At 55.2% G+C, this 24,350-nt stretch overlaps 2 protein-coding genes across 13 annotated transcripts in view; one reads left to right on the top strand and one right to left on the bottom strand.

The window, feature by feature from the left end:
• Nucleotides 1–3,724: 3,724 nt before the first annotated feature.
• IFNGR2 (interferon gamma receptor 2) lies at nucleotides 3,725–16,742 on the top strand. Of its 2 annotated transcripts, XM_081139318.1 has the most exons (8): nucleotides 3,725–3,886; nucleotides 8,663–8,720; nucleotides 8,771–8,795; nucleotides 9,666–9,880; nucleotides 13,556–13,701; nucleotides 14,076–14,235; nucleotides 14,538–14,695; nucleotides 16,096–16,742. In XM_081139318.1, coding segments are annotated over exons 2-8 (816 nt in total). In that variant the 5' UTR covers nucleotides 3,725–3,886; nucleotides 8,663–8,719; the 3' UTR covers nucleotides 16,207–16,742. The 2 variants fall into 2 exon arrangements, with proteins under 2 accessions (XP_080995444.1, XP_080995443.1); XM_081139317.1 differs by having other exon boundaries at nucleotides 3,733–3,886; nucleotides 8,663–8,795.
• The window catches only part of TMEM50B (transmembrane protein 50B), a 38,910-nt gene continuing 24,710 nt past the window's right edge, over nucleotides 10,151–24,350 (bottom strand). For 5 of the 11 annotated variants that reach the window (XM_081139330.1, XM_081139331.1, XM_081139332.1 and 2 more), the window contains 3 exons: nucleotides 23,672–23,764; nucleotides 22,626–22,683; nucleotides 20,138–21,547 (listed from right to left, as the gene is read on the bottom strand). In XM_081139330.1, coding sequence (XP_080995456.1) covers nucleotides 21,502–21,547; nucleotides 22,626–22,683; nucleotides 23,672–23,764 — 197 coding nt within the window. In that variant the 3' untranslated portion in view covers nucleotides 20,138–21,501. Of the gene's footprint in view, nucleotides 11,945–14,707; nucleotides 15,264–15,452; nucleotides 15,640–20,137; nucleotides 21,548–22,625; nucleotides 22,684–23,671; nucleotides 23,765–24,350 lie in introns of those variants that run through there. The other 6 variants (XM_081139326.1, XM_081139327.1, XR_013998959.1 and 3 more) reach the window with 5 other exon arrangements.

The raw sequence follows: 24,350 nt of genomic DNA, 5'->3' as shown, positions 1-24,350 counted from the left end.
GGTGCGTGGGAAGAGGCGGGTGCACGTGACTTTCCGAAGCACATCTTCAACAAGACTGGCAGCAGGGTCTTGTTGGGGAGTCACGGGAAGAATGCGGCGGGGTGAGAAGCGTGGTCTGAGGTGCAGGGGCTTCGGAGCTGCTTGGGGCTGGCCGGGAGCCCCCCCCCCCCCCAGCAACTGGCTGTGTGATTTGGGGGCAAGATCGGCCAGCTTTAGATGAGAGAAGCAGAACCACCAGGCCACAGCATGTGTGTGTGCATGTGTGTGTGTGTGTGTGTGTGAGGCTGATACAGGGATTTGACCTTAGGCGACTGCGGGGAGTGGGCCAAAGTCTGTGTGGGCCCCTGTGTCTGGGACTGGAGCCTGAATTTTCAGGTCAGGAGGAAAAGGTGGCCGGGAGGCCGAGAGTGCAGGGACAGGCTGGAACCGGTAGCTGAGCTGGAGCCCCTGGGTCCCTCCCCAGCTCCAAGCCTCCAACTTGGACGGTGGCATGGGGCATTCTGCGGGAAGGCTCGTGACCGTGGCTGGGGAGCTAAACGCGCACCTGGCCCGGGAGTCAGGGAAGCTGCAGCAGAGGAGCCTTGGGCCGGCTGCAGTCCCTGCCACCCGGGTGCCAGCAGGTAAGTCGCAACGTTGTGACCGCAAGGCTCATGCCCTGCCCAGACCTCTCGAGCACAGAAGAATAGGGCTGCACCTTGACTTCACCTCCCAAATCTGTACAAACACACGTCTCCCGGCCCATGCCGACTCGGAGCTCTGCTGGGGGGAGAATTCTAGGAAGTGCAGTGATAGCCTAAATGGGCACAGTGCAAATCCACCACAGGAAAAGCTACTTCAACTTCCAGCCTCAGTCTCATCTGTGAAATGGGCATTATAATCCCCTAACTGTAGGCCTGAGTGATGCACCCCTGGCTGTCACCCAATGTTGGCTTTTCTCTGCTCCCCTCAATTGCCTCCCAAGGGAGATGAGGGGAGCACTCTAGGTTATTAGCATGAGGACAATACTTACAGACGATCAATTGGTTGGAAATGGAAAGGGCTGAGATGACTCGGGTTTTGTAAGGCTTAAGTCTGTACTATGTGGGAGCCCTTTTTGTATATATAAAAAACACACAGCTAAGAATATATAAAATAAAGCGTTTATTTAGAATGAGAAAATAAATCACAAAGTACAAATTTTTTAAAGCCGCCAAAAATTCAGAAATGTTAAATATTTATAGGCCTGGTCAGGTGTCTCAGTTGGTTAGAGAATCATCTCAAACACCGAAAGGCTTCGGGTTCAATTCCCGGTCAGGGCACATACCTAGGTTTTGGGTTCGAACTCCGGCTGGGGAGTGTTGGAGGCAGCCGATCGATGTTTCTCTCTCACATCCATCTCTCTCTCACCCCGCCCCCTGCCTTTCCTCTCTCCCTAAAATCAATAATGAGGCTCAAAAAATAAAAAAATTAAAAATGCACATCAGTTCATTACATCACACCTGACAAAGCTCATAGCTAAGACTCTTTCACCTTCGTTCTTTGCTGTAATCTTTGTCTCTACATAGGACCACCTTTTGTAACGTGCTCTCCAGAAAGTTAATTCAGTCTCTCCTCTAGATCGACTTACCGAAACGTTTCTTCATATTGCTGGTTTAGAGCTTTCTTTTAACTTCACAACTTGTTGTTGATATATAATGTCAAGACATTTGTCAAAAAATAAAATAAATAAAATAAAATAAAATAAAATAAAGTAAAGTAAAGTAAAATAAAATAATAAAATAAAATAAAATAAAATAAAATGGCACAGCCACACCAACCTTGCCCAAGGAAGTAGGTTAGAGGGGAAGTTGAGGGGAAGGAGACAGGTCCCAACAACTGGGCTTAAAATCTCTTACTTTGCAAATTTCACAAAAGCATATGACCATGTGAGCACAGGGCCGGGCCCCCTCCAGAGCCGCCAGGGAGATTGTGCAAGTGAAGGAGAGCCCCTGCGGTTTCGGCTTCCAAGTTTCACAGTGACTCTGCTCCAAAATGGAGAAGCTGGGGGCCGGGGGGCATGTAAAGGTTAAATTCAGTAACGCAGGGACCGCATGAGGCGGGTCGGGATGGCACCAGCACCACCCACCCAGCTGACTCATCGGGCTCCCCGCAGACCCGGGCACTGGATGCCAGGCATCTTTCAGGAAAAACTTGGACGGGATCGGTTCCCTGTCCCCGGCAGGGCAGGGACCTTGGCAGAAGGCTTGGCTTCAAATGCCCTGCAGCCAGGAGGCGCGGGAAAATGGAAACGCCAACCACCAGGAACTGGCCTTCCTGCCCCGGCCTGTTCAGCTCAGTGGTTAGAACGTCAGCCTGCAGACCGCAGGGTTGCGGGTTCGACTCCAGTCAAGGGCACATACCTGGGTTCAGGGTTCAGATCCTGAGCCCCAGTCAGGGAGGAGGCAATGAATCAGTGTGTCTCTCTCACATCAATGTTTCTCTCTCTCTCTCCCCCCTTCCCTCCCTCCCTTCCACTCTCTCTAAAAAATCAATGGGAAAAATATCCTCAGGTGAGGATTACTGAAAAGAGAGAGAGGGAGAGAGAGAACTGGCCTTTCCATGATGAGCTGCTTTGGAGTCGGGGACAGTGACTTGCTTTGGGGATATTGTGTCTTTGAGGGGACAACAGGACCCCCATCCAAGTAACAAAGTCCTCTCAGGGCCCCCGAGGGCTTCTGTGGGGACAGCTGCAGCCCCCCAGGTCCTAGCAGAGAAGCCCCTGAGGCAGGAGAGGGGGCACCACCCCCCTCAAAGGCCACAGGCTTCACTGTCCCTGCCCCTGAAAGCGCGACATCAAAGGAGGTCACAAGCCCTCCCTGGCCTGGGCTTCGACAAGACATATTTGTTTCCTGATTTATTATAAAAGTAAAATACATGCACTGGTGGGGCGCAGACAGCCCTTAGCCTCGGGCACCCCCCCAGGGGCTCGAGGGCGCCCCCCGCCCGCCGTGGTCGCTGAGCGCGAACCTGTCCCGACGCCTCCCTGCGCGTCTTGAGGCCGCACCGGCTGTGTCATCACCTGCTGCGACCAGGCGGCCAGCGCAGAGGAGCCCACCTGCAAGGGAATGCCCGGAAAGGCCGGGAACCCCGGGGCAGCGCGCGTGGGGCCCACGCCGCGGCCAGCACCCCGGCGGGGCGCCCTTCCCTGCGCGGGCTCCCTGCCCCCCGTCCCGAGGGGGTCGCGGCCCATCCGGGTGGCACCCAAGTAGCTGCCGCGCGCCCGGCTCCCGGGGTGCCCCCCCCCCCCCCCGGCCCCGGCGGTTGTGCAACCGGAGGCGGCCCCCCTCCCCGCGCGGCCCGCCCCAGAGCCCCTCCTTCCTCACCCGGACCTTTGTCACTAGCCCCTCAAAACCTGTTCTCAAAGAAGGGTTTAGGGGCCGTTAAGGAAAAACGTTTAACTGAAGGACGGGCGCTCGCCCAGCGCGACCCCAGGGGTCGGGGAGGAAAGGGGGGGCGCGGCCGGGATCGGGGGCCAGCCCGGGCCTCGGGCTTCCCCGGGTCTCCCCGGAAGGGTCGCCAGTCCCCGCGGCCCCCCCGTGCGCCTCCCCGCCCCCCGCGGCCCCCCCGTGCGCCCCCCCGCCCCCCGCGGCCCCGCGCCAGGCCCAGGCTGCGGGCTGCGGCGCCCGGGAGCCGCGCGAGGGCCCGCGGCGGGCGGGGGGCGGGGAAAGTCCCGGGCGCGAGGGGCGGGAAGGGGCGGGGCCGCGCTGCGCTCCCGGCCGCGGCCGCGCCTGAGCCGCCGGCGGACCCCGCGCCCGGCCGGGCCGCACCCTGAGCCGCTGCGGAGCGCCGGCCGCGAGCCGGGCCATGCGGCCGCCCGCGCTGCTCTGGCTGCTGCTGCTGCGTCTCGGCGCCGCCGCGCCCCCGGCAGGTAAGCGGGCGTCCGGGCCGCGCGGGGCTTCGCCGCGGGGGGGCGCGGGGGCTGCGGGCGGCGCTGGCGGCCCCGGGGGAGCCGTGGGCGCCGGGGCCCCGACGCTGCGGCCCTGGGGCCCTGGCTGCCCCCGCGCCCGTGACGCGGCGCGGCCGCCTCCCGCGTCCCCAGGAGGGACAAAGGAAGAAGGAACCGGCCCGGCGGCCGGGGCTCCTCCTGCCCCGCGGGACCTGCCGCGGGCGGTGACCTCGGCCCGGGCGCGTCGGGTACTGGGTGTGACATCCTGGGGCAGGTAGTGGGGCAAGACCCAGAAATCCCCGGATCCCCGGGGGGGGGGGCGGGGGGGCAGCCGAGCCAGACTGACCGGCCCTGCGCCCAGACAGACAGCCCCGCACCTGGCTGGGCCCCTCCACACCTGACCCCCACCAGCCGTGGTAGGAGCCAAATATAAACAGTTTTAGGAAAAGAAAGGAGAAGGGGCCGGTGCAGGTGGGAGAGCTGCTGTGTCTGCGTTTCGCTGGGCTGTTTCCCGGGGGGCCTGGTGTCCTAGGCTGGTAGCACTTACAAAGTCTCAAGACTTTAGAGGTTGTTCAGGTTTCTTTCTTCCACCAGCATCTCTGGCAAAGGCCCTTAGATTCCAAAGGTCCTTGATAAGAGGAGCTTCGCCTACAAGGCCTGTCCTCGAGCCCAGGGGATTTCCTCGGGGAGTCTGCCAGTTGGGCCTGACTCCTGGCTCCACCCCTTCCCAGCTTCAAGTCCTGAGCAGCTGAGGTCCGTCTGCACCTCCCTGGGCCTCCTTCAGATGAGATTTGGGGGAGATTTGGGGACTGACAAAATGTTGATAATTGCCCGAGCTGGGTGACCGGCAAGTGGTGGCGCTTTAGGCTCTAGAGCTGCTGCTGACTAGTGGCGGTCTGGGAACTGTTCCTGACTGTCCCCTGAGCCCAGAGGTTGAGAGAAGTATTGGAAACTGCAATCTGACGTTGCGACAATTACATAATAAACGGGTAGTAGAAAAAATTCCTACACTTTTCCACCATTTGCAAGTGTCCCTTAGTAATCATGAAATTGTTTTTATGGTCAGAGAGAAAAAAAAAATAAGAGGATTGGAAACAAAATTTTTAAAGGGAGACTTACAGTCTCTCCCCCTTAGAGCTGTTTCAGGGATTATATGTGTCAAATATTGGCCCCGACCCAGTCTGTGGTGACACTTTAAGGGGTGGCTAGAAAACTAATCGGCATCATTAAAGTGCAATAAGTCAGCTGACTCTCTAGTAATTTAGTTACTAAAGCGTTGAAGTAGTTAGGCTTCTGTTTGTAACTGCTGTAGCTGCTGCCGAATTTTCCAGTGGATTGGGTCGGTACGTGTGCCACGAAATTTTATTACCGTGATTTGCCAACTTGAATATACAGGGCTCCTAACGTGCTTAGAAAGACAGTAAATCCCCAACGACATAAAAACCATGCAAGTGAGTTTATGTCCAGTAACTCCCGTTTGGCCATAATTTCAACAGTGGAAACTGCTAATTAGCTGGGATGTTTTGGGCAAACTCCCTAAGTGGTGGTAATGATGAGCCTGTATGGGACCACTCTGCTAGGTCAGCCAGGGTGCTGCGTGCTTCATTTACATTCTCTTAATTTTTCCAACCATTCTTTTGAAGTAGGTAACAGCCCCTTTTCCTCTCAAAGAAACACAACCATCGTGTTTTTTGGGAGAGACAGATGGTCTGTGTAAATAAGCCCACGTCCAGCGTTTACTAAAGGGAGCCACTTCCTGGTTATCGCTGGGGATTCGGAGGACGCGTTTTGACTTCTCCCCTGCAGGGTGCTGGGGTGGGCTCCCTGATAGTCATCAGAATGATATCCAGATCCTGAACGCTTTTCCGTTGTCGAGATGAAGCGATGAACTTTAATGACAACGGTACTTTGTTAGCTGTGTGCGATGTGTGCTAGACCGTGCTGGTAAGACTCAGGATGGCCTATTCTTAAAGCTCTATAACATCTCAAACCCCTGGTAGATCGGAGGGGGCGGGTTGGGGTAGGAAGGCGGAACCGAAGGAGCTGGGGTCGTGAGGTGCAGAAGACACACACTTGCCACCCAGGTTCTCTCTTCTTACTATGAACAATTTAGGAACCATTGCCCTCGCTGCCATTACCCCCGTTTTACAGATGAGACAAGCGAGGCACAAAGAGGTTAACCCTTTGCGGTCGTATTAAATTTGGACATGGGTGTCGTACTGGTCAGAATTAATTTCCATTGAAAGAGCAGTGATACATAACATGCAAGATTATGAAGGATAAACAAGAGAAATTATGAACTGATACATGAATGGAGTTAAGATTCGTACAGTTCCTTGCTGTGGTGGCTGAGAGCAGACATACGACCAGAATGGTAAAAAAGCTTTGGTGGCTGAGAGTAGACAAACGACCGCAAAGGATAAACAACTTGCCCGAGCTCCCACCGGGCGTGTGCGGCTTTGAACCCAGGCAGTCTGGTTCTGGGACCCCATGGCATAGACAATGCAGAGACAGGGCACGGGTCCTGGGCGGGGTGGGCAGGAAGCAGCTCTGACAAGGGGGCACCTGAGCAGAGACCTGGAGGGAGTGAGGTGCAGAGCCTGGCATGATGGGAGAAAAGGCCCAGGTGAAGGGAGGTGTGAGGCGCTATGTCCAGCATCTCCCAGAAACAAGGGGACCGCGGGGGCTGAATACAGCGAGCGAGGCCCTGGGAGGCCGGGCCGGGAGGTGCCGCGATGACTCGACGAGCCCGTGGTTAGTGACAGCGCCGGCGCGTCTTTGGAAACGCGCAGCTCTCACCACATTTCTCCTCCGAATGTGGTGAGACGGGGGATTCCAAGAAGCCCAACGACAGAACAAACCTCGGTCCCCTCTCCACACCTCAGTCAGAACGAAAGTTGAAGAAAGTGGGAGACTTTCTGGACATGAAGCTGTCACGGGGCGGCCGCCCGGTCCCGGTGTCGGTGGGGGTGGAATCCCTTTCTGCACCGCTGGGCCCCTCGGGGCTTCCCGTCTTGGGAGACGGGTCCCAGGCCAAGGAGGAGGCAGAGGGGACCCCTGCGGACTCCTCCAGGCACGGAGGTGGACAGGCAGAGTAACGGTCCCCAGAGACGTCCGCATCCTAAGCCCCGAGCCTGTGACTGTTCCTTTACGTGGCAGGTGGGACTTTGCAGATGTGGTCAAGTTACGGATCTTGGGATGGGAAGGCAACCCTGGAGCGCTGGGCTCCGTGTGCCCAATATACTCACGAGGGTCCTTGAAAGGTGGGAGAGCCGGACCCGCGAGATGGCAGCACACGGTGGGGGCAGGGGACCCGGGCCAGAGGCGGAGAGCAGCTGCTGGATGCTGGAAAAGGCAGGGGACCATTTCTCCCTTAGAGCCTCCGGAAGGAACCAGCCCGGTGAGACCCGTTTTGAACTTCTGGCCTCCAGAACTGAGAGCGCGTAGATCTGGGTTGTTGGTGGTGATTTATTTCAGCATCGATTAAAAAGTGATGGAGCCAGTAAAAGGAGGTCTCTGAGAGTCTCCGATGGGCACTCACCCCTGGGGCGAGGCACAGCCCTCCCTGGAGCAGGACTGCTGTGCGCAGTTCAGCTGGGGGACCACCTGGGCGCAGCACCCCCCACACACCCCGGGAGCAGATGGGTCTGCCTTGGCCCCGGCTTCCAGGAGGCCTGGCGTGAACTGGGACAAGTGTTGCTGGTTCAGTAATGACCTGGAGTGAAGCTCAGCTGAAGCTCGTAGCCATGGAGACGACTCCGCGTAAACTAGTGGATGGGACTCCGGGGTGATGCAGTTTTCAGAGGCAGCCAGTGGTCGGTCAGCCTTGAGTACATGAATATGTGGGCTTGGAATTTCCTGCTTTGAGTTATGGAGCATGTTTAAACTTGTCTTCCTGCCACCTGGGCGTCTCTCCTTAATCTTTCCATCTCAGAGAAAGTCTGTCATTATCGGGCTTTCTTCGGTGAGGGTAGGCTCTGAGCCACCAGTCTCTGGCCGGGTTCCTGCCTGGGGGGTGGAGCTGTGACTTCCAGGTCACCCCAAGGAGGGGTTCTGGTCTTTGTGGTGGTGGTTCCCTGGGGCGTGTGCGGTTCACCAGTGGTCGGTCGTGTGCATGAGAATCACCTGGGAATCAGGTGGAAGATGCAGGTTTCCTGGCCTGGGGTGGCCTGAGAACCTGCAGCTCAGAGATGGTGATGCTGGGCCCTTCACAAGCGCAGCAGCTCTGAGGGAGCCCCAGGACCGGTCTCACCTTCCCACATGCCCTTGGGCTTGGGGGGGGGAGGTTAGTGGTTTACCACACACTGCCTTGGTACTGAGTCAGGGGCTAATGCATGTCACACGGCCACCGACTGAATCTGCACCCCAGCCTGTGGGGTGTTCCATTGCTTATCCCTCTTCCTGAAGAGGAAACTGAGGCCTGCCTGTTAGGTCCCCTGCCCGGCCATCGCTCTCAGTAACGATGGGCCAGGCGTTCCGGGCCGGCCAGACCCCAGAGCCCAGGGCCTGCTCTCCAGAGATGGCAGCCCCACGCCCTCTTTCCCACAGACCGTGTCGACGGTGCCACCTTTAGTCACGGGTGGGGTTGGGGACGTGCCAGGGAGATCGGGTAATGCCATTTCTGTACTGGGACAAAACCTGAGCTGTGTAAATGGGTTGGCAGCGTGCATTTTAGTAAGTGTGTAATTGATTTGTCTCCTTTGCCGCTCCCTCTCTCTCTCCTACCTCTTCCCCCTTCTATTCTGCGTCCCTTTCAAGACTCTCCTTCCCAGCTGCCTGCTCCTCAGAACCCGACGATTCACCTGTACAACGCCAAGCAGGCCCTGAGCTGGGAGCCGGTGTCCCTGAGCAACGAGACAGGGCCAGTGGTGTACCAGGTGCAGTTCAAATTGTAAGCCGATGTTTCTGTGGGTCCTTCCCGGGAGCTGTGGGGGGCTTGTGGATCCCCAGGCCAGTTGCCTGTGGCTGCCTCTTGGCAGGATTGTAAGCAAATCCATGGGAAGCACACCTTTCTCTTGTACTTTAAAACCTTCAAGGACAAGCCCAGCTGGTGTTGCTCAGTGGTTGAGCGTCAACCTATGAAACAGGAGGTCACGGTTCCATTCCTGGTCAGGGCACATGCCCGGGTTGCGGGCTCGATCCCCAGTAGGGGGGTGCAGGAGGCAGCCGATCAATGATTCATCGTTGATGTTTCTCTCTCTCTCCCGCTCTCCCTTCCTCTGTCTCTGAAATCAGTAAAAACATATTACAAAAAAATCTCCCTGGACAGAGATTTCACAACCTCCCGCTTATCACTCATCAGAGAGCTCCGCTGTCTGACCACACAGCTTCTCAGTTCGGTGGAAACTGATGTTCTCCTGCTGAGGGTAACATGCTAAGTGAAAGGAGCTGATCACAAGGGATCACACAGTGATGATCCCGTTTAATATGAACTGTCCAGAATAAGCAAATCCATAGAGATAAAAAGTAGGTTAGTGGTTGCGTAGGCCTTGGGGGGTTGGAGAGAACAGGGAGTGACTGCCAGTGGGTGCAGGGGTGTTTGGGGGAATGGTGAAAATGTCCTAAGATTGATTGTGGTGGTGGTTGTATAGCCCTGTGGGATACACTGAAAGCCACTGAATCCTGCATTTTAAATGGGTGGGTTATATGGTGTGTGAATTATATCTGAATACAGCTGCTTTTAAAAAATCAGCTCTGAAGAAACTGCTGTATACCATGGAATAGAAAATTCTGGGCAGTGAAATCCTCTCTTTCATTCTAGCCCCGAAAGCAAGTGGTCTGACGTCGATGGGAGTCCCACCAAGCCCGTCAAGGTGAACTGTTCGAAGATCACCAAGACAGAGTGTAACTTCACCCCGACCAGCCTCTCCAAGGGCTTCCTGTTCTATTTCAACATCTCTCTACGTGTGCGAGCTGAGCTGCAGGACCGCACCTCCCCCTGGGCCCTGGTGCCTTGGTTCCAGCACTATCTGAACGGTAAGAGCTGGGGTGCAGAACGGCCCGCATCGTCCCCAGGTCCCCTTCGCTTCCCTCTTCACCCAGCTGTACTGGCTCCGTGTGCCTGGGTCCTGCCTCTCACCCTAAGTAACCAGCAAAGAGGTGGGCTCGGAGGTCAAACCCAGGTATTGGCTGCGGACGCTGGTGCTCGGGGCGTGAAGTTCGCTTAGACCCGGGGCTGGGAAACTACAGCCTGCAGGCCAAGTCCGGCACGACAGCCTGTTCTCGTAACGAGGCTTTACGGGAACGCAGCCGCCCCGTCTCCTAATGTATTGTCTGTGGTTGCTCTCGGGCCGCCACCTAGAGTGGTTGCACCGGGGACCATGCGGCCTGCAAAGCCTGCATTTGCTCAAAAGTTTGCTGACTCCGTGCCGGGCGGACGCCAGCATGTTGGCTGCGCTCATCGCCCTTCCCTGTGTTGGCACAACTTCTTTTATGTTCTAGAAAGACTTTAATTCCGCCCTGAACAGTGCCGGCCACATAGTAGATACTCGGTGAATATTTGTTGAGTGACTGAATGAAATGCGTGCTCCCAGAAACTGAAAGGGGCCCAAGAATCGTCAGATCCCAGCTTGTATGTGTGTTCCTTCGAGGATTTTATTTTTTTTTAAATCTTCACCCAAGAATATTTTTCAGTTGCTTTTTCTTTTCTTTTCTTTTTTTTTTTTCTTTTTTAAATATATCTTTATTGATTTCAGAGAGAGGAAAGGAGAGGGAGAGAGAGAGCTAGAAACATCAATGATGAGAGTCACTGATCGGCTGCAGCCCGCAACCCGGGCATGTGCCCTGACCGGGAATCGAACCCCGATCGCCTGGATCCTAGGTCGACGCTTAACCGCTGAGCCACGCCTGGCCGGGCTCAGTTGCTTTTTCAGAGAGAGGAGAGAGAGAGAGAGAGAGAGGAAGAGGGAAACATCCATGTGAGAGACACATCGATTGGTTGCCTCCTGCACGCACCCTGATGGGGGCCGGGGATCGAGCCTGCACCCCGAAGTACGTGCCCCCTGAAGGGTATGAACCCCGGGACCCTTCAGTCCAAGGGCCGACGCTCTAACCACTGAGCCAAGCCAGCTAGGGCTGTTTATGTTTTTTAAAGGGGGTGCTATCGTTTAGAGATCCCTACTGGCGTGTTTACAGATAAGATGATGTAATATCTGAGATTCAAGCGAAATTATCCAGAGAGTGGGAGGGGCCAGGGCAAGGTGGATGGTGGGGGCAGGAGGAACACACCCCCACGACACGATGGTGAATTTGAAGTTGGGTGACCAGTTGTGAGCCTTTGTTGCGATCCTCTCTGCTTTCTGTGTCCGAAACTTCCTGTAATCGAAGCTGAGAAAATCGTGGTGCGTGGAGGTGACGCAGACACAGAAACAGCAGACGCGCAGTCCCTGCAGGCCAGCTGATGCTATGGACAAGTCTTTTGTTCCCGAGTGGAAAGCCGTCACCCTGCGAGCAATAAAGTGTCACCCAAGTGAGAATTAGTTTAAAAGAAAAGCAGCCATGGTGGTTACCAACCGCTGCCCGGAAGCAAGCGGAGGCTACAGAAGCAGGGCCTGTCGTGAGAGTTGTTGGTCCCGTGTCAGCGGCTTGTCCTCCAGCCTGAGCTGGGCAGCAGTGGTCTTGGTTCGTGGCTGGCGGTCTGTCACTCCTGCCCCTTCACGTGGTATTGGCCGACCCCGTCGCTGCTGTCTCCGCTCACGGTGGAGTTGGGATGAGTGACCAGTTGGGATGGTTCACCCAGCGCTTGAGGATGTAAGCATCTGGCGTCACGCAGACCTGGGTCCAGATCCCACCTCTGCCACTTGCAGGCTGTTACGCTGGGCTTCGGTTCCCTCTTCTGGGACGAGGGGGGGCCACCTCCTGTTGCTTCTTCTGTGTGGACACACAGAAGTCTGTTGCCGCCTGGTTTGTAGAGGTCATTCAGGACACGGGAGCTGCTGTCCACGGTCAGTCCCCCCGAGTCGTCAGTGCGCTGAGAGAAGGCAGGTTGTCCCTCGAGAGATGAGCTTGTCAGGTCGGTACAGATTCCGGATCCGGGGCTCCCTGCAGAAAGACAGGTTTTGGGGGCTGACATTGCAGCGACTAAGTGCTTAGTCACAGCTGGCTTCCGTGCCCCACACCACTCCTGAGGGTAAGTCACAGGAAAGCCTAGAGACTATGCCCTGGGGCGGTGGCCCTGGGGCTGGGCCCTGTGGGTCACAGGCTCCCCAGGCTCCAGCCACTTCACTGTGAAAAGGGGAACTTGGGAGTGTGTGTGGTAGGGTCCCTGAAAGAGTTCTTTGTCGCTCGTGGCCAATCCTCTCACGTCCTCTGGCTGGCGGCGGGCCAGCCTCTGCCCGGTCTCCGTCTGGATCAGTTCCTCCAACAGAACAGACGAGCTCCAGGGCACAGGCGTCCAGGAGAGGGGCGAGACCGTACGCCAGACCTGGCCCGGGGGAGACGTGGAATCGGGCCACAGCCACGAGCCCAGAGCCGCTCCCAGGCTGTGGCCGTGCGCGCGGGTGACGTCTGCGAGGGTGACATCTGCCACTGCCAGCTCGGAGGGCCCAGCCTGCACCGCGGCCCGGGCTCCCCGCGTCACTGTAGCGTAAATGCCTGCTTGATGACGCGGCGCCGCTCGCTGTAGCTGCGTGAGTCACGGCTCTCGCTGGCCTGTGGACGCATGGAAAGCCTTCACAGGTAGACTTCTGGTGGCAGCATTTCCCGGGTGTGACAGTTCAGTACCGTAGACAGTAAGCTGGGAGACGAATGGTTTGGAAGGTTTGTGAACACCGCTTTTTGTTCATTTACATAGAAATATGACAAAAATACAAGGTGTCCCAAAAAATGTGTAGACACGCCTTAAATAATTATAAAGGCAGGGCTTATTAAAATACATTTCATTTTCACAATTGAGCTATCAGCTGTTAAAGCGTGTATACATTTTTGGGGGACACCCTGTGTATAGTAGGTAAGGCCTAATGAGATCTTTTCCCCTCACATGAAAGTGTGACATTTGGTTGACCTTCCTGTGCGTCTCTTGAACCCGGCAGCCTGTCAGCTGGAAAACCAGGCGGCATTGCCGACGGCCAGCATGGCCCCCGGCTGGGACACTGCCTTCCAGCTGGGATGGCCGGCCATCCTGGTTGGAAGCCGCGTCTCTGGGCTTTGCTGAGCGCAGGGGCTCTCGTCACTGGCCGTGTCCCTGTGGGGCTCTGGAAGTATCCTTGTGGAGTGATAAGAGGTCCTGGCTCTTGTGGCTTTTAAGCCAAGGAGGCTCCTGTACCTGCCTGACATGGGTCTTCTCCTCTTGCATCTGAGCTGCCTCCTGGGGGCCCAGAGAGGCTTTGTCTGGGCTGCTATGTAGACGGTGCGGGGCCCCCTCCCTCCAGTGAAGGCAGAAGTCCCTGCGCCACATGGTGGCCCCAATGGGCTGCCCACCCTGTGGCCTCACAGTCAGCCTTGTGCCGGAGCAGCCTCTCGGGGCCTCGTGTGCCCGAATGCGGCCGCACTGCATGGGAAATGTGTATTTGCGCATACAGGCCATATGTGTAACAGACGTTTTCTGTATATTCACGTCATATATAATACGCTGTAACAGGTGTATATATACCGTATATGTGTGTGTGTATATATATTTACATAGTTTTGTTTTTATTTGTGATTGCATTTCAGTGACCATCGGGCCTCCAGAAAACATCTGGGTGACGCCAGAGGAAGGCTCCTTGATCATCCAGTTGTCCCCTCCCTTTGACGTCGTGTCCTCCGAGGCCACATTTTTGTATTATGTCCATTACTGGGAAAAGGCAGGGGAGCAACAGGCAAGAGCATTTTTTTTTTTTAATGTTGATTTTCTTTTCTCGGAGTTTCTGATACAACTTTAAAATGGCCCTGGCCAGCGTTGCTCAGTGGTTAGAGCATCCGCCTGAGCACCAAAGGGTCTCGGGTTCGATTCCCGGTCAAGGGCATGCACCCCGGTTGCAGGTTCAGTCCCCAGGCCCCTGGTCGGGATGCGTGCAGGAGACAGCCAGTCGATGATGTTTTCGATGATGTCTCTCTCTCATCGACGTTTCTATCTGTTCCTCTCCCCCTCTCTCTAAAAATCAATGAAAACATATTAAAAGAGGAGAGAGGGAAGCAGCTTGTCTGTCTATTGGGGTCATTTACATGGGACGGTCGGTGTTTTTTTCCATAGGTCAGAGGTCCCTTCAGGAGCAACTTCATTGTGTTGAAGGATCTGAAGCCCCTGAAAGTGTACTGTTTACAAGTCCAGGCACAGCTGTCCTGGATGTTATTACCGGTCCCTAGATCTGGGCATTTAAGCAACATTTCTTGTCACGAAACAGCAGCAGATGGTAAGATGTGCCTTCCTGTGCCCTTTTGGAGCTGGGAAAAGAGTGCTCCTGAGACAGGGAAACCGGGGAGCACGTGTTAGGTGAAGGGTGCTGGGAGGGGGAGACCCGGCGGGGAGGTGTGAGAAGGGCGCGCGTGCTGACACCCAGCAGCCAGCGCTCCCTCGTTTCGGGGCCGCCTCACTCGCTACCGACCAGGCACGGGGGGGGGGGGGACACCCCTGAAACAGCGGGCAGAAGGGAACTGCCCGATGTCTGTGCCCCGTGGGGCTCGTCCCCCCGTTCACTCTGTGTTATCCCCTTAGCCTCCACCAAGCCCCAGCAAGTGGTCCTGATCGCCGTGGGGACCTTCCTGTCGCTGGTGGGGCTGGCAGGGGCCTGTTTCTTCCTGATCCTGAAGTACAGAGTCCTGATCAAGCACTGGTTCCACTCCCCGCCGGGCATCCCGGTGCAGATAGAGGAGGTACGTGTGCGCGCGTCCTCGTGGGAGGCGTGTCACGCCCCACGCCCCCCGCTAGCACCGCACAGGACAGCAGGGGGCAGAGCTGGGGACACAGAGGTTCGAGTTAAAAGTAGTGCAGGGTTCTCTCTGTCCCGTGTGCACAGCAGCCTGATTCATAACAGCCAAGGGGGGGAAACGGCCCAGTGCCTGTCGGAGGGTGAGCGGATAAACAAATGGGATGCACTCTGCACACACGGCGGAACATTATTCAGCCTCGAAAAGGAGATTCCAACACCTGCAGGCCGAGTGGATGAGCCTTGAGGGCATTATGCTCAGTGAAATCAGCCTGTCGCAGAAAGACAAAAGCCATGTGGCCCCACTTGCCTGAGGTACAATAGTCAGGTTGGCAGAGACAGTGGAGAATGGTGGCTGCAGGGGCCGGGAGGGACCCAGCAGTTGCTGTTCTGAGTCTGAAGTCTCAGTTACGCAGGATGAGTGAGCGCCAGCACCCGCTGTCGGCACCCGCCGTAGTCAGGACTGCATTTGCGTTGCTCACGTCAGTTAGGAGGGCACAACTCGTTAGGTGTTCCTACCACAAAAAACAAAAAACCCTCAAACCTTGCCCGGTTAATAGTCACCAACAGCAGCTCTCGGGGGTCTGGGAGTTCTCCTGCGTCCGTGCTCCCCCTGCAGCAGAGCCTCCCGGTCAGTCAAGTTGCTGCTAGTTGTCCCTCTGGGGTTTGAAGCTAAAACCTGAAGTCTTTCGGTTCACTTTCCTGGGAAAGTGTGAAAACCATCTCTCAGAGGCCACTGATGTTACGTGAAAATAACGGATCCGATTTCACTTACATTTTCGAGGTTCCTGAGGGCCCATGAGCTGTTCCCTAGTTGGCCAGCTCCAAGTGCCAGTGTTTCCAAGCGCCAGGCACTGGCTCCTCTGCACCCTGGTGAGTTTGAGGCTGAGCCTGAAGCAGAGGCGGGCAGGAGAAAGGACAGCTGGGCACTGAGAAGTGTCACTTTCCAGCCTGTCACTTTCTCCACTCTGTCCTCAGGGCCCAGCCATTAACCGCTGGCTGCCAGCCAGCAAGCCCGCTCTCTGTCCCCACTATTGCTGACCGAGGTCCCGTTACTCCTTCACTGAGAACTAGAATTGGAGACCTTTAGGATGAGTCACCCACAGGCCTGCGCCCAGGGAAGCAAGGCAGGGCACGCTTTTCCCAAGAGTGACCGTGGTTGGGCCCTGGCTGGCGTCAGAGCTGTGAGGCAACAGGCTGGGCAGTGGTCAGGGTTTAGAAGTTGTTTCCTTGGTGGACAAATAGGAAGTTACCTAAGACATGATGGTACCAACTAAAACGAAAGTCCAAGGTCTGGCGTTTTGAGCTGGTAAACTAATCACGGTGTTGGTTTTCAACCTTTCCCAGTATTTAAAGGACCCGGCTCAGCCCATCCTGGAGGCCCTGGACAGTGACAGCTCGCCTAAGGAGGATGTCTGGGACTCTGTGTCCGTCGTCTCGTTGCCACAGAAGGAGTAGAAGATGCTCTCCAAAGCACTTTGAACTAAAGCACTGGTCTGCCCCAGCCTGTGGGAGCAGGACTCTGAGCCGCCGGCACTGCTGTTCCCACCAGGACTTCCCGAGCCCGGGGCCGTCCCTGCCTGGAGACACAGCAGGCCTCCTGGGGAAGAAATGTTTGTTTGTTGTTTTTTTTACGAACTTTCTAATCATACAGTTTTCTAGAAGGATTCTACAAAGATATCCCCCCAAAATGAAGGTTTCTCTTAAACACTAAAAAGGAATGAAATTATGTTAGCCAAATGGCTCTGGCGCCCCGCTGGTGTGCTGTTCATCGTTGGTTGGACCTGGCTGACGGGACCGGCTCCTCTCCTTGACACTCACAAGTGAGCTGAGGCTCCCTGGATAGATTTCCTCACTTGTCCTATCAGGGACACTGAGTGGCCCTTCACATCCCATCTCTCAGCTTAAAATGTGATTCATCCTGTAAATATTTTCATAGTAATTTAACTGTTTTTCCAAACTAGAAATAAAAGACTAGAACAACTTTTTAAAAAGTCTATGTGAGGCTTTTCCTCTCCACTTCGCCACCTTATTTTGGCCTATTTTCTGCAAAGTTTCATGTTTTTTGAATTAGTATATCTAAACTTTGGTTTAGTAACACCCCAGCAGAGCTAAGTTGGCCTTGTGGTCACTCAGCAAGTGACTTCCTACGTGGGCCACCTGATTCCTTGAAAAGGTGTACTGGGGATTTCAGAAGCTCCATCAGCCTCGTTTCATGTGACAGTCACATGGGCTGACCGAGGCAGGGCTTGTGGGCAGTAACAAGAATCAGCTGGTGACAGTAACACCCGGCACTCAAATCTGCTGACTGCAAGTTCTGATGGGCTCTCTTGTTCCGAGGACATGGGCTAAAACTCATTTATATGACTCTTAGAATTTAGGAAATGGATGTGTAGCTTCACCAACACCCTCGCCACACACACACACACACAACCAAAGCAACACAGTGGCTATAAAGTCTGCTTTAGAAAGAAGCCCCTGCTGGCAGCCTGACCTTCACAATGGGAAGAAGACAGCCAACTACAGGTATATTCCCTTTCTCTCTCTCCCCCTCCCCCCCCTTGCTCTCCCTCTCCCTCTCCCTCCCTCTCTCCCTCAGTTGGGGGTCTGTGCTGCTGGTGGGGAATTGGCTCTTGGGCCGACTTTCTGACAGCACGGTGTATTCTGCCATCCAGGGTGACAGGAGATAAAAGGACACCCACCCACAGCGCGCACCCAGACAAGTCCTGTGAGGCATCTACTTGATCTCTGAGGTGCACCTTGAGTTGGCACCGTTTAGAGGAAGAGTTAGCTGGTTAGGTTAAGGACCTGCCTGGGATTAAGAAACTCCAGGTAGAAGAGCTCCCCCTGCTGGGTTGGGGGTGCAGCCTGTGGGGAGAGGACCTATAGGCAGCAGAGAGCAGGTTAAGAGTCTGAGCCCAGCAGAAAGGGGGATAGCTCAATTCTGCCAGAAAGTCAGAAATGTTTAAAGTAATGCCCTGTGTGCCACCTTGTGTAAAAGGGGGTACAGCTTGCTGGGCAGGCAGGCTGGCTCTGGGGACCCGGTCCTGACAAGGCTGGATTGGGTTCGGATGGAACTGAGCTAGTGTCCTGGGGCAGCAGGTTGCAGTGGCTCAGTCTCCGAAAGGCCCTTCTTAGTTGAAGGCAGTGGTTTAAGTTGGTGACAGACTCAGAGACCAAGCCAAGGACCAGCACTGGGTCCAGGCATCCTTCCAGGGCCAGGCTCTCCAAGGTTATTGCCTTACAGGGGAAGGGCCGACACACCAAACCGGGGTCACCAAGACTCCTGCAGACCCTCCGCCATCCTAACCCAGTAACTCCACCATCCCCAGTAGGTGTGGGGCTGGCCTATTAAACAGGAGGGGAAAGGACAGGAATTTTTTGAGTAAGATACTTTTTTTTTTATAGTATTTTTCAATGCTGTAAAGCACGTTCATGTGGCAAGTGCTTAGTGCTGGGTTGGTGTTGACTTCCTGCTTTTGGTATCTGATTTAGGGGAAATAAACAGGCATATTTAAGGGTAGAAAGGCCTCACATGAGAGCATATTGTCAAACACCTCAGGAAAAAAAAATCTACTAAAGATAATGTAGTAAAAAGGTGACATTTGGGGAATCTCAAGGTTATTCAGGAATTCTCTGCACATAAATCTGAGGTTATTTCAAAATAAAGACTTAGTCTCATGACTTCATAACAGGAGGTAATTCACTTAACATTGTCCTGAATCACTCTCTGGCATGTGGATTAGGAAGTTGGAAATGAGCTGTAATGCCATTTGTTCCTGAGAGGTCTCCGGTCTCTGTCTGGACTTCGGGCGGGAACAGCCCAGATGCCCCAGGTCAGAGGTGGGCTGCTGTCTGCACTGGCGTCCAGCAAGGGTCTGGGAAGCCTGCCCTGCCAACCCACCTGCAGAAATTTAAGACAGCCTATTTGCTACAGCTGAAAGAATTGAGGAGGCATATAGTGTCGCCTGAAACCCTATGTAAAACGATTTAACCTGCTACAAAAAAGCAAGCACTGGAAGGTTCCAAACAAAAAACCAGATATAACTTTTTTTTTAAGGTGGCACGGCACCTTGTGACAAAAGGTGAAAAAGCCATCCCATGGGGAAGGCAACAACCCTTCAGGCAGGGCCATGGGGAAAGGGGGGGGACACATCTACTGGTCACTGTGCTGCTCGCAATTCCAAACACCACAAATGGGCAAAGAGCTTCAGGGCCACGTAGCTAACAAGGGGCAGTGCCAGATTTAGGGAAAAGTAAACCCACCTAAACAGAAATGGGTAGAGCCCCAAGAATCCCAGCTCCCAAACCAGGGATGTCTAGCACGTGAGGCTGGCCACGGGCTTTCCCTGAGGCCGGTGGCATCCACACCTAAGCTCCCTCCCCTCTTAATTCCCTGCGTCCTGCCTGTCCTTCTAAAGCCACCATAGCAGCCGCTTCCCCAAGTTCTATTTCTCAGTGCTCCTCCCGGGGGGGGGGGGGGGCATTTCCAAGTCTCGGGTGTGGAAAACATGCCATAACGGACACCTACAGGAAGCTCTCACAAAAGACTTTAAGGGAAAAAATGTTTAACCCTGTTCAGCCGGTGTCCCAGCTTCCTGACCACGGCCCTTTTTCTGGAGGAACTGGGGTCTAGAGCAGCTGGGGAAGCGCAGGGGTTCCCGTGGGGGGGGGGAGCCTGAGTCACCATCCCTGCCCCATCAGCCTGGCCCCAGACAAACATTCCCCCTCCACTCTGTGAGAAGGGAGCAGGACTACGCAGGGGACACAGAAAGTTGCCGGTAAGTGTCTGTGGTCGCAGTAGAGCAGCAAAGGGCCTTATGAAACGGGGCCCTACGACAGGAAGGCGTGGCCTGCATCTCGCACCTTCCACGTCTTCTGGCGGCGGGCTAGCACTCGGTCTGTGGCAGCCTCGGGGATCGCGCAGGTCCTTCCCACACAACCACACCATTCCCCCAACTTTACCACGGGGCCTGGGCCTGGGCCTGGGCCTGGGCCCGTCTGCGGACTCACAGCCCGTCCTGTTGAAGGTGGCCCACAGGGCCTGCGGGGTTTCCCGCAGCGGAGGCCAGTCTCGCAGGCCAGCATTGTGTCATCAGTGTCGTGGGGGGTGGGGGGACAGTCACGGCGCTAGAACATGAACGCTACCAGGTACGGGAGACTCCTTTCCATGCGGGACCAGGTCGGGACAAGCCTGGGGAGGTGCTGTCAGGATGAGCATGGGCGACGCTCGGTCTGCAGGGGGTCGGCTGCCAGCAGTCCCCATTCTCGCAGGTCCAGCTGGCGGGCAGGTCACGGAACAGCCCCCTCCACTCCTTTCGTAAAGACAAACGGCTTCTTTGATGGAGTCCATTTGAATAGTTAAAAAATGAACAGCTCACCAATTTTTTAGAGTTTGCTTTCTCCAATAGATTTAATAACATCAGGATGTGCGAGGAGTAATTATTTATTGCAACAGGTCACAGGAGAATGGAAAAGGTCGTTAGTCTTACAGTGCGTTGGAAGCAAGACAATTTCACTGACATTCTGCGGGAAAAGCGACACCAAAGAAGAGCATTAAACAGGACGGCGCCTGGCCGGGGCCCAGCGGTCAGCGCCGCCTCGCGGTGCGCCCCTGGGGGGGGGGGGAGCCGCGGGAGGCCCGCGGTCGGGGCTGCGGGTGATGCCACTGTCATCCTGCCTCTCGCGAAGGCTCCATCAAATCCCTCACCCTAAGCCGCAGAACCAAGGAAACCAACAGCAGCAATAGAGGCCCAGCGAGCCATGGAAAGCTCGCAGGAACAGGCCCAGGGCAAAGGCGTGTTTCGAACCCAGCAAAGGAGGTGTTTGGACGATGAACTTTCAGGGTAAAGACCTATCTGCAGGAAGTGCTCCCCCAAAGCTCGAGAGCTGGGGCAGAGGCCCGCAGTGGGAACTAAGCGGACGAAACTCCTAATTTTTCACCAGGTGGCGAGAATTCCCTTTGAAAAAAGGGCTTTATCATGAAACTAATTAGTCCACTTTTGTCACGTGGCTCATGCAGTTGTCTCGGATTTGCGAGGAGCTGAATCTGCAGTCAGAGAGCGGTCGAGAGAACCCAGGAGACGGAGCCTCTGAGCTGCTTTTATGAGACGCCTGCTGCTGAGCCGCCCCCAGTCTCTCCACGGCAACCACACAAAACCCGGCTTTCCTCCCGAGCACCACCCCTCCTCGAACACAGTCACAGTGAAGGAACTGTTCCTAAAAGAGGCTTTCAAACGAGTCCTTCGGGCATTTAAAAAATCTTCATATAAAAGTACGCTTCTTTAATACACAAGAACAAACATGTTTCCTTTAAAAAAATCTCATTTTTAAGACAAAATAAATTACCACTTGCTGAAATACCCTTCTTAATGGCTCGGGCTTATTTCAGATACACGGAGCTGTGCTTTCTCGAACATCTCCGGAATCTGGAGATGCTGAAACAAAGTCGCTAACTCTACAATGACATGATGCAGCCCTGGCTCAGGAGCCAGGCGAGCCCTAAGTCAGGAATGAGAGACTGGCACTCACCATCCATCTGCCTGGTCTTATGTACATATTAACAATCTATTCATTAAAAAACAAACAGAAAACTCATAAAACTATTTCCAAATTCAGAGCATAAAAGTGGAAAGAAACACAACATTTAATGTACAGTCTGTTCCGTTTGGCAATGTGTAAACTATATTAAAAGATAAAAAACGTATCTACAAATAGAACGTGACAGAGGAAAGTGTGACTTAGGAGGTGATCTCAGGTCCACAGCTCTTCAGTTCTCCCAAATTTGTAGATAAGAGTGCTATAAAATAGTGAAATAAACCATGAGGAAAAGCACACGCAACAGGCAACAGAAAACTCACTTTCTAACGTGCGTGGGAGACCCGACGCCTCTGCCTTGGCTCCCACAGTGCAGACTGCGGGCGTGTCTGCTCTGCCCTGCCCAGCAGCCGGCTGGCCCTGCCCTAAAGCCTGGAAGTTGTTGGACGGGAACTTGGGGGGGGCTCCCTTCGCAGGGCCTGTGTCTGAGCTGCGGCGACTGAAGCACCCGAAGGCCGCCCAGGCTGCACTCCACAGGTCGGCGCCGCACAGCGAGTGCCGCCGGTGCTGGGGACGCGACCGAGCCAGAACCAGACGGGTGCGCGCGCTGATGGAGCCAAGAGTCTACTGAGGGAGACCGTCAGGTCCCCGCTGCAGAAAAAACGCTATAAAGGCGGGTACGTGGTACCAAGAGAGCGAAACAGAGGGTCTGACCTAGTGAGAGGCCAAGGCTTTCCTGAGCCAGTGGTGGCTGAACTGAGCTGCAAAACAAGAGCCGGGATTGTCCCGCAAAGTGCGGGGGCAGGAGTGAGACGGGGCACCCTGGGGCCGGGCGCTGGCTGTGGATCGGAAGCATCAGCCGCGCAAGGGGGACAGAAGGGACCCAGACACGTGCTTTAGACACCGGGCCTCGCTGGCACACAGGCCATAGTGTGTGTGAGTGGAAGCAGCAGCCTGGGTCTCTCCGGGGAGCAGTGACACCTGAGCATCGGGCGCCAGGTACCGCCTGGTGCTTCAGTCAGCACCTTGCTGACCGGCTATTTCGAGCCAGAACTCGCCCGTGAGACTGGCTACTTTTCCGCTCTTTTAAAACTCTACATTGCTTTCAGACCTTAAAATGACTGAAATTAATGTAAGTGCAGACGCGAGTTGTCTCGTGACCCGTCAGCGAGTTAAGGTAATAAAGAGGGAGCAGGCTCTTGCGCAGCAGAAGGCCCGCCTTCCATGCACTGAAACTAATCTAAGGGATTCACACGCGTCCCATCGCACATGCTGCTCTTACAAGAAAGGTGACATTTCTGCAGGTGTTCTAAGTGTGGTGAAGGAATCAGGCAACTTACCTTAAAAATATAAGTGCATTTTGAAAGAACACCGCCAGCCCTGGGTAAACATCAGTATCTGCACAAAGCACAACAGGAGGTTACAGAAGGCCCTGGCGGCGACAGTGAGCGCCTCCTGGGACGCGCCTCGCACAGCACTGCCGCGACTCCTTAACTCTAAGGCGCCAACAGTGAACCTGAAATAAGAAAATGCTCGTCTCATTCGCCCAAAACGAAGGGCGGCTCTCACTCTGGATAGGAGACAGTGAACTTGCCCTGGCCGGTTTGGCTCAGTGGGCAGGGCGTGGGCCCGCGGACTGAGGGTCCCAGGGTCCATTCTGGCCAAGGGCATGTACCTCGGTTGCAGGCTCCATCCCCAGCCCCGGTCAGGGCACCTGCTGGAGGCAACCAGCTGATGTCTCGCTCACACATCGATGTTTCTCTCTCTGCCCCCCTTCCACTCTCTCTGAAAAAGCAATGGAAAAAATACCCTCGGGTGAAGATTTAAAAAAAAAAGACAACAAACTTATTAGGTTTTCTTTTTGTCTAAGTAACTGCTATGGTTCTAGCTATGGTAACACTGGGTATAAATATTACATAGCAAACCCAGCCAGCTATGGACCAGCATCCACAATCAAATGCAGCCACATTCACTGGAAGACGGATTAAGTGGAACGAAGACTATAATGAGCCCACGTCTCTTAGGTCTGGTGTTGCTGCCAAACTGGTAACGAGAAGAGTGGCTGTGAGCACTCTGGGGTTTCAGAGCCGTGCAGGAGGGACTAGGGACCTGCACGGCTTTCTCGCTTTACTGCCACGCCCTCAGGAATGGGCCCCTAGCGCAGAGCCTGCTGCCCGGGGCAAGGGAGGACGTCAGGAGCTCTGGAGGCAGCTGCGCGTCCCAGCCGCTCTCCCGCTGACTGACCGCCCTGCACCTTCACACGGACTCGCAGCGTCAGGGGGCCTGAGAATGAAACTAACCGACTCCAGGGGGAGAAACAGACCAGGCCGAACCTACAGGGCACATCTGAATGTCCCCTATGAGCAAAGGAGGAGCAGATACTTACTCTGGGTAACATATGCACCGAAAAGGATCCACATGGAAGCAATGAGTGACCCGAACATCAGCATGAAACCAATGAAGAGCCAGACTCGAGCACCTGCGTGAAGAACAGGCGCGTGAGCTTGCCTTCGGCAGCTGTCCCAGGAAGGCGAAGCCCTAGAAACGCTGCTAGCCTAACGCCGCTGTGCATGCACCTGCTGTAACGGGTCGGGAACGAAGATTTTAAAAAACTAAAAGGGAAGTGACCCTTCTCCTGGCTAGAGACCTAATAGCTAAATGAACTAAGCTAGGCAAGCTCCACGAGTAATTATTTGACTAGGTCGATGAGTTAAACCCTACCTGAAAATTTACCCTGCTGTATATATCATCAAAGTGACCGCCTATTAGAACCAGCAGATGTCGCTCAGCCGGCCGTCGCCGCGCAGGAGCGAGGTCGCGAGTGCGTCAGGGCCAGTGTTCAACGCCTGCATCACTCGAGACGGTGCGACACGTGGGCAAGCCCACCGAACAGCCCGCCCTCAATTTCTGAAGCCCCCCAGAGCCCGCACTGGGTGCCCCGCCCAGAAACACGCAGCTGCGCAGGGAACAGTCATGGACTGGGATGTGAGGACTCAGCGAGGCTAGAAGCACGGACTCTGGATCCAGACACCCGGGGCAAATACAAGTCCTGCCTTTAAGCTAAA

This window comes from Miniopterus schreibersii (genome assembly GCF_964146895.1).
Source record: "Miniopterus schreibersii genome assembly, chromosome: 5".
Taxonomy (NCBI): domain Eukaryota; kingdom Metazoa; phylum Chordata; class Mammalia; order Chiroptera; family Miniopteridae; genus Miniopterus; species Miniopterus schreibersii.
Note: the sequence above shows the minus strand (reverse complement) of the source record. Positions and strands in the feature narration are given on the sequence as shown.